The sequence below is a fragment of the Muntiacus reevesi genome, chromosome 7, assembly GCF_963930625.1.
Source record: "Muntiacus reevesi chromosome 7, mMunRee1.1, whole genome shotgun sequence".
NCBI classification, from domain to species: Eukaryota; Metazoa; Chordata; class Mammalia; order Artiodactyla; family Cervidae; genus Muntiacus; species Muntiacus reevesi.
Window position 1 is genome coordinate 64,770,998 of NC_089255.1, and position 13,745 is coordinate 64,784,742.

General features: G+C 53.4%; 1 protein-coding gene across 3 annotated transcripts in view; it reads left to right on the forward strand.

Annotated features, from left to right (window-relative positions):
- The window catches only part of SAMD4A (sterile alpha motif domain containing 4A), a 224,201-nt gene that overhangs the window by 204,267 nt on the left and 6,189 nt on the right, over positions 1-13,745 (forward strand). For all 3 annotated transcript variants that reach the window (XM_065941860.1, XM_065941861.1, XM_065941862.1), the window contains 3 exons: positions 1,260-1,461; positions 2,792-2,918; positions 10,274-10,357. In XM_065941860.1, the coding sequence (XP_065797932.1) occupies positions 1,260-1,461; positions 2,792-2,918; positions 10,274-10,357 (413 nt within the window). The remainder of the gene's footprint in view (positions 1-1,259; positions 1,462-2,791; positions 2,919-10,273; positions 10,358-13,745) is intronic.

A 13,745-nucleotide genomic window follows, 5' to 3' on the forward strand; every position in this document is an offset into this window, starting at 1 on the left:
GAGATGAACCATGCTGATGATTTAGGTGCTCCACCCCATCACACACATAACGCTGTCCTTCTCAGGAAATAACTGATTTGCAGTGCCCCCCTCCCCCGTCATAGGATTAAACTACGTCAGCCCTATCTTCCTGGAGTCTCCTCACGGGCTTGGTAGGAACCTCCCCTGTGTGACTGCGAAAGCAAGTCTGTTCCATCTTGTGGCCATTGGAGGTAAAGCATTTCGACTGAGACATCAGTGAATGACTAAAGCTGACTCTTCTTGGAAAGAATGTGCTGGTTCCTGAAGCCCTGCTGGTGGCTGTGCACCCTCCCAGAACTTGAGGCCTGCCGGAGAGGACGAGTTCTTCGGCGCTGAGGTCACCGGACCAATGGGAGCGCGGTGTCTGAGCGTGAGGCCACGGGTCCCCAGCCTCCTCTCTGCGTGGACCCTAGAGAAGCATGGAACCTCCGGGTCTTTCTACAGGGAGGGCCTGAGGAGCAGGAAGCAGTCAGTGTCCTAGGTCCAGGAAGCCGGCCACCATCATCCTCTTCATTCTCATATCCCTCCTGTGAACCCGGGAGTCAGAGCCCCAGACTTGGGGTCCGCTCTGCCGTTTGGAGAGGTGATCATGAGGGCAGAGACTGAGCCATTCTCTTGTTCACCCTGCCTTTACTGCCAGGAGCTGTGCCATCCAGGCGTGGGACCTGCGGGATTGATGAGGACAGATGCCATCCCTTGCCCAGGAACTTACATCCAAGTGGGGCCCAGAGGCCACTCCTCCCGAGTCTGCTGCTCAGACCGACAGCAGACAGACCTACTCTGGTGTGCTGGAAGGGGCCTGGATCCTGGTGCTGCCTCTTTTTTGCTGTGTGGCTTCTGGATGGGCACATGGGTTCTCAGGGCCTGTGACACAGAGGAAAGAAGGCTGAAGCGCACACTGGTTAACTTTCTGGGCTCGTATTCCAGCACTGCCCCCTAATGGCTGTGTGACCTTTGAGACATTATCAAGCTCTGTATTTTACTTCTCCAACTGTAAAAGGAGTGCCTACTTCATAGAGTTGTCGTGAGGATTGAAGAATCAATGTGAAAGTCCCAGGGCACTTGATATTAGCTCTCAGTTCTTAGCTACCATTTTAATCATAGAGCCCTGATTCCCCCCCATAATGCGGTGTCTTGAGCATGTCAAAGTGTGAGCAGATCCCAGGGAGGCATCCCGGGGGCTGGGAAGGGCCGGGGGTGACTGATGACCTCTGTTCTTCTCTATTGACTCTCAACAGCCGCGGCTTTGGGCAGTCCAACTCCCTCCCGACAGCCAGCTCTGTGGGTGGCGGCATGGGCAGACGCAACCCACGCCAGTACCAGATCCCCTCGCGGAATGTCCCTTCCGCCCGCCTTGGCCTCTTGGGCTCCAGTGGATTCGTCAGCTCAACCCAGCGCAATACCGCAGCCAACCCCACCATCATGAAGCAAGGAAGACAGGTCTGCTCCGCCCCCGGGAGGAGGGTGGGCCAGCCAAGCTCAGGGCCTGAGGCTCAGGACATCCCCCTAAGTGACCCGAAGGCGAAGGGAGAAGTGCAGAGGGGCTAGGTTGAAGACAGTTGCCCCTATGCTTCAGAGGTTTGTTTGCAGTTTCTCTAGGAGATAAAGCAAGGCCATGGCGGCACCTGGCACCATGGGGATTTGTTCCAAGGCCACTGTAAACTTGGGGGCCCTGCCCAGAGTGGCCATTAGGAAGAAATGCAAGACCTATTTCATCTTTGCCTTGATCCTCAACTTGCCCTAGCAGATCCCAGTGCCTTCCAGGTTTGGCTTCCAGAGGAGCCTGAGCATCTAAGGAGCTTTCTTAGCGTTTATACCTGAGGCAGATAACTCCTTTGACATGGTCCCAGCTGTGGTGGAAAACCCTACAGGGAAGGGAGGAGACTGAGAGAGGCCATCAGTCAGTGAAGGCCACGCTGCCGAGAGGTTCTCGCTATGGGATTTAGAGCCAGCGTCAGTCCCCTGGCTCATCGTCTCGGGAGTCCCTCCCCCGCACTCGCACCCAATGCCTCCCACCCGTGTAGCCCCTGCTTTGTGGGGCTCTGCGGCTGGGGGCTGGGATTAGAGGGACGCCGAGTGAGTCTGAGGTTCTGGGTTTGTCACGAGAAACTAAAGGATGACAGCTTGGTTTTAAAAAACAGGAAACCGTTCCTGGCAAGACAGGCAGGATTCACTCCCCCGGGGAAGCAGCCCAGGGTAGGAGAAAACCCCAGTCTTGACCATTGTGGGAAGCCACCAGATGGATCCAGGAGGAAAGCAGCGCTAGGACACCCGCGTCATAACAAACACACAAGCTGAGTTGTGCCAGCTCGCTGCCAGCCGAGAGGTTCTTTTTTTCTCCTCCTTCCTTTGTAGTAAATTCTAGGAACCTCAAAGAGAAAATCAAATGAGAGCCCTGAAATAGTTTGTGCTCTTCGTTGCAGACATTTATAGAACTCCCCCCATTTCCTAGAAAAGTGATAGGAAAAGCAGAGACAACAGCAGGGATAAAAAGAGTTTTGGAGCCAGCGAGGGAGATTGGTGTCCAGATTAAGCTGAGGCTTAGAGAAGAGCCTGGGGCTGAGGGGTAGTGTTGAATAAAATGAATGGAATCTAAAGCCCCTCTCTCTAAATAAGCAGACAGATTGCGCTGGCCTAGGAGCTCTTTCCCAGAAGTTAGCAGAGAGTTCTCCCAGGGTACCTGCCTCCTGGATTCTGGCTGGTGGCCCTGCTCTCATCCCCACCCCCAGGTGTCTGGACTGATGGGTTCTGCTTCTGTGTTTTTCCCTAGACCCTCTGGTTCGCCAACCCCGGGGGCAGCAATAGCATGCCAAGCCGCAGCCACAGCTCTGTGCAAAGGACCCGCTCACTGCCTGTGCACACTTCGCCACAGAACATGCTGATGCTCCAGCAGCCAGGTAGGGCCCAGCCCTGCATCCCTCGCCGTCCCGTCGGGGAGGCCAGCTCACCAAAATAGGTGCCCCGTGAACTCAAGCGGAAAGTGCCTAGCCTCGACTGCCACCTTGCATTCTTTTGAGCTTATAGAAGCCGTTCCTTTTTTAAACCATGCCTTGCCAGCATGAACAGCGGCTTGTTGGCTGGGAGCCAGCACACTGAGCCCCAGAGTTGGTTGCGATGTGACACGGGGGCATTTTGGATCCTAGTCATATTTCTAGATTGATTAACCCAGTAACATCACTGGAGGGCTTTTGGGGGACGTTGGGAGGGGTTCCATGTATAGTGTCTGTGTGTGTGTGTGTGTGTGTGTGTGTGTGTGTGTGTGTGTGGTTGGTATGTACATAGGGTGATGTGTAGATAGAGAAAGAGAAAACTCCGTGGTGTTGATGCTGAGACACCTTTGAGAGTGCTTTGCACACGTGATTGCTGGTCCATCCATCTTCCCTTTAGTTGGTTAAAGAGCAGCCTGGTGTGCACCAGGGACCCTGAACCCAAGGCCAAGAAGCTTGGACTCCAGCTGCTCTTGGTGGGGATTGATAGGAGATTTTGAGCAGGGGGACAGGCATAGAGGAGTGAAGAGTGAACAGGCTGGAGGGGAGGAGGGGAGGCCAGAAGGGGTGGGGAGGTGCCAGTGGCAGGAAGCCACCAAGGCTCAAGGTGTGTCAGGAAAGAGAAGGACGTCGGCATGCTCCAGATGCTGATTCAAAGTTGCTTCTTGACTTCTAGAACTCCACCTGTTTGCACACCTTTGTTTTAAAGCTCCTTTTCTTCCTTTTGATACTTGATATTTTTCTTCCCAGGAAGAAAATACTTGATAGAATCTGGGGGCTGTGAAGGCCTGATCCCAGGTCATTTAGTCGCAGCCTCTGCTTTCATGTAGAATTATGTATAATTTACTCCCAGTAAAAGAGACTCTGGAGACAAAGTGAGACTCTGGAGACTCTGGTCCCACCATCAGCTGCAGCCTTTCCAGCTCCCTTGGGCTACACACTGCTACTTCATTGAGCCTGAACCCTCCACCAAGCCACTGCGGAGCTCGTTGTGGGACTTGGTATCCTTGTGGTTTGGCTCTCTTAGCTCCTTCTACTTGCACCTCCACCCTCTCTCCATCTCTTCACCCTCTGCTCCCTGAAGTTCACCTCCAAGAACCTCCCGTGCCCACCCAGGCCACAAAATCTGAAGACATCTTGGGCACAAGATCTTTGACCATGAATGAATAGCTCACCCTGACCTCACCCCCAGGACGGCAGCCCAGGTACCCTGGCATAGCCGACCACTCTCCTCTAATCCTGATACACTTGTAGCCTTTTCCATCCTTTCCTACCTCTTTTTCCCTCCTTGTGGCTCTCTTCCAAGTCCTCCATCATCCTGTTTGTCCCTCATATTAATTGAACAGACCACGCCCACTGGGAAGAGATGAGACATCTCTGGGAGAAGAACCACTTGGGTCTGTTAATATGAATCTTTCATTTGCACTTTGCTTCCCCTCTCTGTTACACAGCAATGTTGAACAGTTGGCTTACGCACAGGTCAACTATGACCCTAAGATCGTTTCCACCCTCTTCCCATGAAGCCTCTTGTTCCCGTAGTTAAAGACGCAAACACTACCGAACAGCTTGTAAGAAAAAGTGACTATCCCCCTGACCTCCCTTCCCAGCCCATAGTCCCACCTCCCAGAGGCAGCATTAACAACTGATTTCAGTTTTCCCGGTAGTTCCCTGCAAGTCTCTCAATAATGTTGTTTACATGCTGCTGGACTCAGAGCTCTGGAACCCTTGGGTTATTGTTGTTGTTGTTTTAATCAGCCTCCCATGACAAACCCACTTCCAGCAAGGCCTTGACGAACCACAGAATTTCCAGTAACCATGGCATAAGGACAGGGCTGCTGCATATTTCCTGATTGTAAATACAAGTGGTGCAGTAGTGAAGAACCTGCCTGCCGATGCCAGAGATGTAGGAGACATGGCTTCAATCCCTGGGCCAGGAAGATCCCCTGAAGCAGGAAATGGCGACCTGCTCCAGTATTCTTGCCTGGAAAAATCCCACGGACAGAGGAGCCTGGTGAGCTACAGTTCATGGATTCATCTGAGCACAGCAGCAGCAGCAGCGGCAGCAGGAGCCACTCCTAAGTCCTGCCCAGCTCCCTTGGCCCATGTGAGGTGGCTCTTCCTGAGACATGACAGTGAAGGGTGAGGCAGGACACTGTTGTGAAGGGAAAAGAGGCTGCAAAAAGTTCCCTCCTCCTCTCCAGGCACAGAATGTTCATCCTCAGTCTTTGCATCTAGGACTTGGGGGTCAGGGGCTGGGACTAGACCATAAGCATCAGTGCATTCCAAGGAAGTTTTGATTCTGTGAATTTAATCCCATCAAGATGATGGAATGTCTCCAAAGAATAAAAAAGACTGGGATCTAGAACCAGCCTCAATATTGTATGTCAACTCATTAGTCACCTTGCTTGAACCTTCAGGATGTTTCCTTCTTTCCTGGATCTACGGAATCTGTGGACCCCTTGGAGGCCAGGGTAGGGGTGATTCTTCACTTCACTCTGCTGTGGACAGATTTGAGATGTTTCCCAGGACAGGCCAGGAGAACCATCAATAATCGTGGCCCCTTGCTGGCCTCTGGGATGAGTAAGAAAGATGAAGCTGGTCCCCCTCAGAGTGAGGGCTGATACCATCACTAGAAGGGTGACAGCTCACAACCAATGTGGTGCCTGGCCAGCGGGGTCATGTTCCTCCCAGAGGCAGGGTGTTTTCCCAACTGGAAAAATAGTTTGGAGACTGCTCACAGAAATGACATCATATCTTGGGAGCAGATCCTGCTGACTGGGGCTCCGCCACTCTTGGGATCAGAAAGTATCTCCGAGGAACGTGGGCGTGACACTAGGAGGCCATGGAGGCTCTTCACCGCCTGGAGAGCCTGACAGGATGGGGCAGGGGGGCCAGAAGCTGAGGAGAAGCACCGGAAGGGTGGACTGGGCAGCCTCCCCGAGCACCTTGTCCTTCCCCTGCACAAAGCCGCGTGCAGACAACCATTGGTACCAGATCACCCAGATGTGAGGCATTGCACGATGTGAGGTTACCGGCTCTGCATCGCAAGCCGCCCTTGTGCAGCGGCTCACGACTGAAATCCTGCCATTAGACTACCCGGGAGCACACTGCACAGAGCTGTCATTATCCCTTTCCTTGTGAGTGTGAGCAAGCTCCAGGTTCCCTCCAGAGAACTGCCTTTAGTGAGACCGGGGAAAGACAGAGATTCATCGGTATACTAGCTCCACAGAGGATGGAAGGCGCTGCCCCGCAGAGACAGAGGCCCGAACAGGGACCTGCTTGAAGTACCTGATCCACGCTGGCTCCCTCCCTTCCAGTGAGCCCTGCTCAGGATGGGCAGATGATGGGCAGGGAGGCTGTCACGTGCATCGCTTCTGTCACCACCAAGACCCCAGCGGGGTCCGTGCCCCCCACGTCTGACAGTCAAATTCAGAGAGAGCGACTCAGGGTGAGACGATGCAATGCCCTCTTGTACCATGTTCTCCTCGTCAGTTTTCATGGAAGCCTGGGTCCTGGGGGATTTGCCCAGTGTTTAGTCTCACAAGTCTATGAGTGGGGCCCCCCGAGAAGCACTGCATTCTCCACAGCAGACTCAGGATGCAGCTGGTACCCATGCGTCTCCACCACCCGAGCAGGCGTGGGGTTCTCTTTTCCTTTCAGCATCTCTCTCCCCCTTTCCTCTTGGTTCCCACCTTGCCCTCATCTCCCTTACTTCTTTCATGACAGTCAGCCAGCCCCCACGTCTGCATTCTCTGTCCCTTCCTCAACAGACTGACTTTCTTGACTTCTCGACTTCCAGCAGTGCCGTTCCTCACTTAACCAGACTCGAAGCCCTCCTGGTTACTCAGCAGAGTGGCTCCAGCTGTAGTTGGCAAAGTGAGATTCTCAAGTGGCTCCAAGAGTGCCCCAGCCTGTTTCTTATTCTAAAGTCCTGAAGACACTGGCCTCTTTACCTCAGTTCAGGGACTCGGAGAGCACAGCAGAAGGGTACCACAGTCGTAGGCCTCAGCTGCCACGGCTGCTTCTGTCAGGGAAGAGCCACGTGGATGTCCCCAGGCGGACCCTGCAGCAGCATCTTGTTCAGGTTGAGCGCTGCTTCCTTCCAGAGTCCTCTTGACCCTGGGCCTGAGCAGCAGTCTGTGTTTTTGTAGGACTTCTAAAAAGGCAAAGTTAAAAGTCCCCCTTCAGCCTCAACTCTGGGCATCCTAGAACTAGGGATCCTCAAATACATACCCTAAATCCTGGAATGGTCTGGTGGAGAGGGGAAGAATCCCTCATTCTCAGAGATGCCACCTGAGCTAAGGAAGCAGGCCTGCTTGGGCAATCACACAGAGTGCTCCGAGTCTTATTTGTCCTCCTGAAGACTCAAAACTACATCTGCCTGGTCCCTTACTGCTGCGGGGGCCAGGATAAACATGATGAGCCCCTAGAGTGAGCAGGAACCAGGACAAGAGTTGGCCTGTAGTTTATGTGGATCTGTGGGCAGGAGTTGCCCAGTTACTTAGCCAGGGCTTTGAGAGTGCTGCCCTCTGAGCCAATCATGGCTGAGGGCTCCCAGCCTGAGATAGAAGCTGCTTTTCACCTGGCTGGTCTCCCTCTGTCTCGTTATGTGCGGGGAGATGCCTCAGATCTGTTTTTATCAAGTACACAATTAAAAAGTCGCACTTAGGAAACTCTGTTGTGTGAACATATAGGCTTCTCCCAAGACTTAGAATTTTTCAGAGCCACTTCGAGACTGGTGGGGGTCATGACTCTGCTCATGCCCCCGAGGAAAGAGCTGGAGGATTAAAAGCAAGCATGCCAACTTTCAACCTAAAAGAGCAGCCACGAAGGTTTGGAGATTCTGGAGCAGAGAGCCCCACATTTCTCAACCCCCTGTTTTTGGAACACGCAATCCCAGGCTTGGAAAATGGCATTTTGCTGCGTGTTGGCAAGAAATCCTGCAGCTGAAACACTTCTCTCCAAATGTCGAGCATCTTTATTTATCCAAATCTCTCCACAGTGTTTGTTTAAAGGGGAGTGCTAGAGAGTAAACTAAATTTTACAATGAGCATATGGATGGCTATAATTGCTAAGAGTTTTTTATATATATATATTTGCTAACTGGCTATATATATAATTGTGTTTCTATTTTATAGATTTCACACCCTGAAGGCTGCTAATTTTTGCATGCATATGATTTTCACATGAATGGATGAAAATACTAAAATACTCTTCCCTGGATTGTCTAATTGCCCCAACCCTACGCTGAGAGCAGGGGTGGGTGGGGCCAGGGAGACCCGTTCTCCAGGGCTCCCAGCTTCCCTGGAAGCCCAGCCATCCTCTGTCTGCTCATGAGTTGGCAGAGTTGTCTTTCAAACCCATGGATGCTGGAACTTGTGTCAGAAAGAACTCTATCTGCTCTCCAGTGTTCCTCAGAGTGATCCATTTTGCCAACCTTCTCTTTGAGAATTTTAAATAACAGAAACAACATCTGCCTCTGAATTAGCTGGTAATGGGGAACATAGATCGCAAAGGAGACCTAAATGTATAGCTCATCCAGGAAAACAAATACTTTGGTTTAGCCATTGGTTTCAACTTCCTCTCCCACCAAACCACCAACCTCATTTTTCATTCCTTCCCCGGCTCTGGCCCCAAGCGCCCCCTAGTGGAGACTCTTAGGAGCCAGGAAGTGGCCTGTAGTTGGGGGCTCAGGATTCTTTCCCGACTTTGCAGGCAGAAGAGCTGAGGCCCAAAGGAAGGGAAGAACTTCTCAGGGTCACATGGGAAGGCAGCGGCAGTGCTGACACTTCCCAGGCACTCAGAACACATCCCACTGCGGGGTTTTTTCTGCTCTCCCCCATGGAATTTCACAATTTTGCCTGAGTTTCACAATAGCTGTCAGTTTCCTTCTATTTCTTGCTCCATCTTTTTCATCACTCAATAGACATATATGAGGTGTGCAGAAGGCCATGTCTGGGTATCGTGGGAGAGTCAGAGAAATCTGTAAGCATCATGGTGACGATGGTGGAAGTGTCTGCGAGGTGCTTCCAAACTAGTCAAGGATGTTCAAGACCTCCGCAAAGTGGGGACAATGGGGGCAGTGCTGGTGATGAGCCCCAGCAGGATAGAGGAGGTACCCGGGCTTCCTCTCCCTTGGAGCAGGAGGGCCCAGAGCCTGGGGGGGTGGAGAGGGTCCAGACGATAGAGCTGGCTCTGTCGTTAGGATGCACAATATTGTCCTGCGCAGCGGAAAAGCTTGCTTCAAAGTGCTTGGAGACCGAGAGCCTTGACAGGCCCTGGCAGACGTGTGGTGTGCAGGAGAACCCTGGCTCTGGAGTCAGACCCTTGTGGGTTCCCGTCCCAGCTAGTGTCCGCCGGCTAGCCTTGATAAGTCACTTAGCCTTGGGAGGCCCACTTGAGAACTGGACTCCCAGCAGGGTGTTGGACTCAGAAGAGGTTCCCACCAGGCTATGGTTTTCCTTCCCTGTGCTTCATAATGAAGCAGAAATGCAGCAGGCCCAGTTCTGGGCACAGGGAGCTGAGCCAAGTCCTGCTCCGGTGAAGCAAACACTCAGCTGGGAGGCGGCCACAAGTACACACATAACACGTCAGGTGATGGTGACGGAGAAAAGATGGAGCAAAAGGACGGGGTGGAAAAACTCTGTTCACGGCAATGAACAGAAAGTCCTTTCCAAGGAGACAGGAGAGCCAGAGACGTGACAGCAGGCAGAGAGTGAGCTATGGGATCGTCCAGGGACCAGCATTCTGGGCAGAGGGAATCGCAGTGCAAAGGCCCTGGGGTAGAAGAGGGTCTGGGAGGAGGGAGTGAAGGAAGGGGAAGCTGTTTGAGGGCAGGGAGGTGACAAGGGCCAGGTCTGCAGGGCCTTGCAGGCTGGAGGAAGGGCTTGGCTTTTACCCCAGTGAGAAGCTGCTGGGGGGTCTGAGCAGAGGCCTGGCAGACTGTGACTATGACAGCTATATTTAGCCACCGGTTTTCATCCAGCTGCAGTGGACTCAGGGTGTCTAACAGATTGAGAGGTCAGTTGAACCCGAGTGCAACACACTGTCCGTGGCCATCCTGGCGGTCCCCCCAAGTCCTCGCAGGGAGGCAGCTCTGGCGGTCCCCCCAAGTCCTCGCAGGGAGGCAGCCCTGGCGGTCCCTCCAAGTCCTTGCAGGGAGTCTCACCAAACCCTCACCCTGCAGGTGGAGCCAGCGGCACTGCGCATACTTTCTCCTTGTTGTCAGAGCCCCTGTCACCAACGTAAGCCTTTGTCCCCTGCAGAATTCCAGCTTCCGGTGACTGAACCTGACATCAACAACAGGCTGGAGTCCCTGTGCCTCAGTATGACCGAGCACGCCCTGGGAGGTGAGTGCATCCTCCCGGCACGGCATGGCCTGGCACACCTGGGAGAACCACTGGCCCTGAGGGCACAGGGTGGGGGAGGCAGGGGGCAGGGGAGAGAGGCCGTGGGGGGCTGTTGGACCCTCGTCAAGCCACACCATCCACGGCACACAACGCCGTACGCGGCGAGCACCAGCACCCTGCTCTGCTCCTCCTCTGGGGTGACTCGGGGCCCTGGAGAGCATGCCGTTCCTCTTTCCCCAGCGGCCCCACCCCGCAGGGCACACTGGAGTCCCAGCCCCATGATTGTCCCGGCCAAATGCGGGCACTGGAGGAGTCAGGAACACAAGACGTGGCTTTTAGTGGAAACATCCCCCCACAGCATTGGATTCTTTCCTTCTCGGCACTAGATCCCCCAGTCTGGTCCAAGCATATCCCAACGTGCTCTAAAAATAGAATTTCTGAAACCAAAATCCCTGCCTGTTTTTATACCTCCCTGTTCCAAATGGCTTCCACGACGCCCGGGGCCCCGAGGCGTCCTTCTGGGTCTGACAGGGACAGTCTAGTTGGATGCAGCCGAGCCGTGCGGGGCTGCAGCCCCAGAGGAGCGCCCAGAGGTGGCTGGGTCGTCCCGCTGTGAGCTTGGCCTGCAGCCCTGCGTCATCACAGCAGCCCTGGGAGGCCTTCAGTGCCCTGCTGGTACTAAACGGGTGCCTTTCTCGGGCTGGACTCGCTGCCAGCCCCAGGGATGTTTGGCAGGCAGAGGAGAGATGTCCGCCCCTTCCTGCCAACCTCCGGGGAGGCTGTGAGTCACGGCAATCCAGAGAGGCCTCCTGTGACCCTTCCCGACAGCCGTCTCCAGGCTGGACTGCTCCCCCACCCCCGAGATGGGCACGCGCAGAGCCACGGCGTGTGCTAGCTGGTGGCGGTGCGGAGAAAGGCTGTCATCGGCCACTGCTCCAGAAAGCTCTGTCCTCCTGACCAGGGGTGTTTAGACTTTTAGTCTCTGCAAACGCAGTCTTATCCTGAGACCAAATACGAGGCAGATAAATGCTCTGTGTGGAGCACAGACCGGGACCGCACCCTCCTGACCTCACCCGTGCAAGGCTCTCCGAAGCCCAGGGACAGCCTCTGCTCAGCACCAGAAGGGAGCTAGCTGAAGGCCTCCCAGGGTTTCTGACCCGATGAATGGTGGGGTGCACGGCTCCCTCTGTGACCCCTCCCTGCCGGGGTTCCAGGGAACCCCACTGGCCAGCACCACACTCTCCCTTGGCCGTTCAGTTCAGATCCTAGAAGCCTCACTGGTTCACTCCTGGTACCTCTGGGGAAGGTGTCACCAGCTCCTCTTCTCCAGGTAACCAGGGAGACTGGGTCAACATTCTGACAGCCCCTGAGGCATGGTGGGACACAATCCAGAGGTCCACCCGCAGATGAACACGGATGGACAGGATTCACCCGTAGCCACACACAGGACTGTCATTCAGCCTTGAAGACACATGAAGTGCTGTTCCATGGCTGAACTGGCATAGCGTTATGCTAATAGGTGAAAAAGCCAGACCAAAGGCCACCCAGCATATGATTCGCTTTATGCAAAGTGTTCAGAGTAGGCAAATCTACAGAGACCGAAAGTAGATGAGAGGCTGCCAGGGTTTGGAGGGAGGTGGGAATGGAGAGTGGCTGCTAACGGGTACCAGATTTCTTTAGGGGGGGTAACAAAAATATTTGGGAATTAGATGGTGGTGATGGTCGCACAGCTCTTGCTCAAAACCACTGAACTGTATGCTTTCAAAGGGTGAAATGTGTGGTATGCAAATTATATCTCAATTATGTCCTAAAGGGAAGGCCTCCAGGCCTGAAACTTCAGGCCAAACTCGGCCTCGTTGCAGGCACCCAGGTGCCCTCCCACCTGATGCCTGACTGGGGCAGGCTTAGGGGGGACTCTGCTCAGTCCTACGTTGCCTGTGGGAGTCAGCAAGAACTGGCCACTCCCCCAGGGCTTGATAGAGCTCACATAATTGGCACCTTGGAAGCTCTTATCAATCTGCTGAGTACTAACATCGTCATCATTAGTAGCAAGAATGCCAAATACTCTTTCATAAAAGGAGGTTTTCATTGAAAAGACTTCATTTTTTTAGCCTGTTCTTTTATTTTTATAGGGAACCTCTGTGAACTGATTTTTTTTTTTTTGGCTAATGTTTTCATCTTGTTAAACTCCTAAGCCTTTTTATTGCTGTGTTTTTTTCTCAATAACCCTTTCTGGGGGGAGCCTTGTAAGCAGTTTCCTGAGCAGCGGGTGCAAATTAGGTTCAGGATGGCCTGGTTAGGTGCAGTGGCGGTGTGCCCTCCCCCTGTGACAGCACCTTTCTGCCGGCCGACCCCTGCCAGGCGCCAGGGGAGATGACCTTGCTGGGGACAGAATTTCTGCCAGTGAATGAAGTCATCTTACAGGAGGACAAATGACTCGGGAGAGGAAAGCAGAGTAGTAAAATATGCTCCTCTGCATGCATCTCATGGAAAGAGCAGAGAAGTATCCAAGTTCCTGGGACACCACATCCCAGGATGGCTATTCTAAGGCTGTTGGGCCCATCCTTTCATGATGACATCTCTGCTCTCTGTCTCCTCCAGTAACTGTTGCCCTCTCAGTGTGGGTCTAAGCTACTTTTCTCTGGCCTTCTCTCCCCATCTCTTCTTTTCCCTGCCATGCTCCTCCAATAGAAGCTGTGAGGAAGCCCAGGGGTTGGGGAGGTGGTTGCCTCTGCCATCTTGATTTGTGAGTCTTAAAGGCTTTCAACCTGACTCTCTGACTTGCTCCCAACTGGTAGCCCCAGGTATCCAGGAGGACTCAGTGCCAAGCCCGGCCATTCTCCTCCTCCCACAGAGGGGTCACATGGCAGGAATGTCGACAGCCTCAAAAACCAGGCTCCGTCCAGCAGAATGCAGTCCATAGTGAATCAAACCATTAGGAGGAACGCCCGGCCCACCCTCTGGTGTTCTGAGGTTCATGCATCACCTGATCCCCTTGTCATTCCTTCTTACCTTCTCTCCTCACTTCTTTTTGTGACTTAAAGCCCCGCTTATCGTGGGGGGTATGGAGACATTGTGCAAACAGGAAAAAGGCTCCACTTTCTCAAGACACTGTTCCATCTTCTGTTTGAAGTTCACCATAATTATAAAACCTATGATGACTGCATGTGAATGGTACCCCCTTGAGCTGTGCAGTGCATGACTTGCACCACTATAAATGTTGAGTCTGCACTTCATTGATTGGTTATTTTCCTGTCATTGAATACCAACCGTCACCCTTGGAGGGTGAGGTACAGGGACAGAATTCCATGAAAATGCAACTTGAGGCTGGGTTAGCTGAGTTTTCCTTGTTTTCAGATCCTTTCTTTGACAACTATGAAAGGCTGGC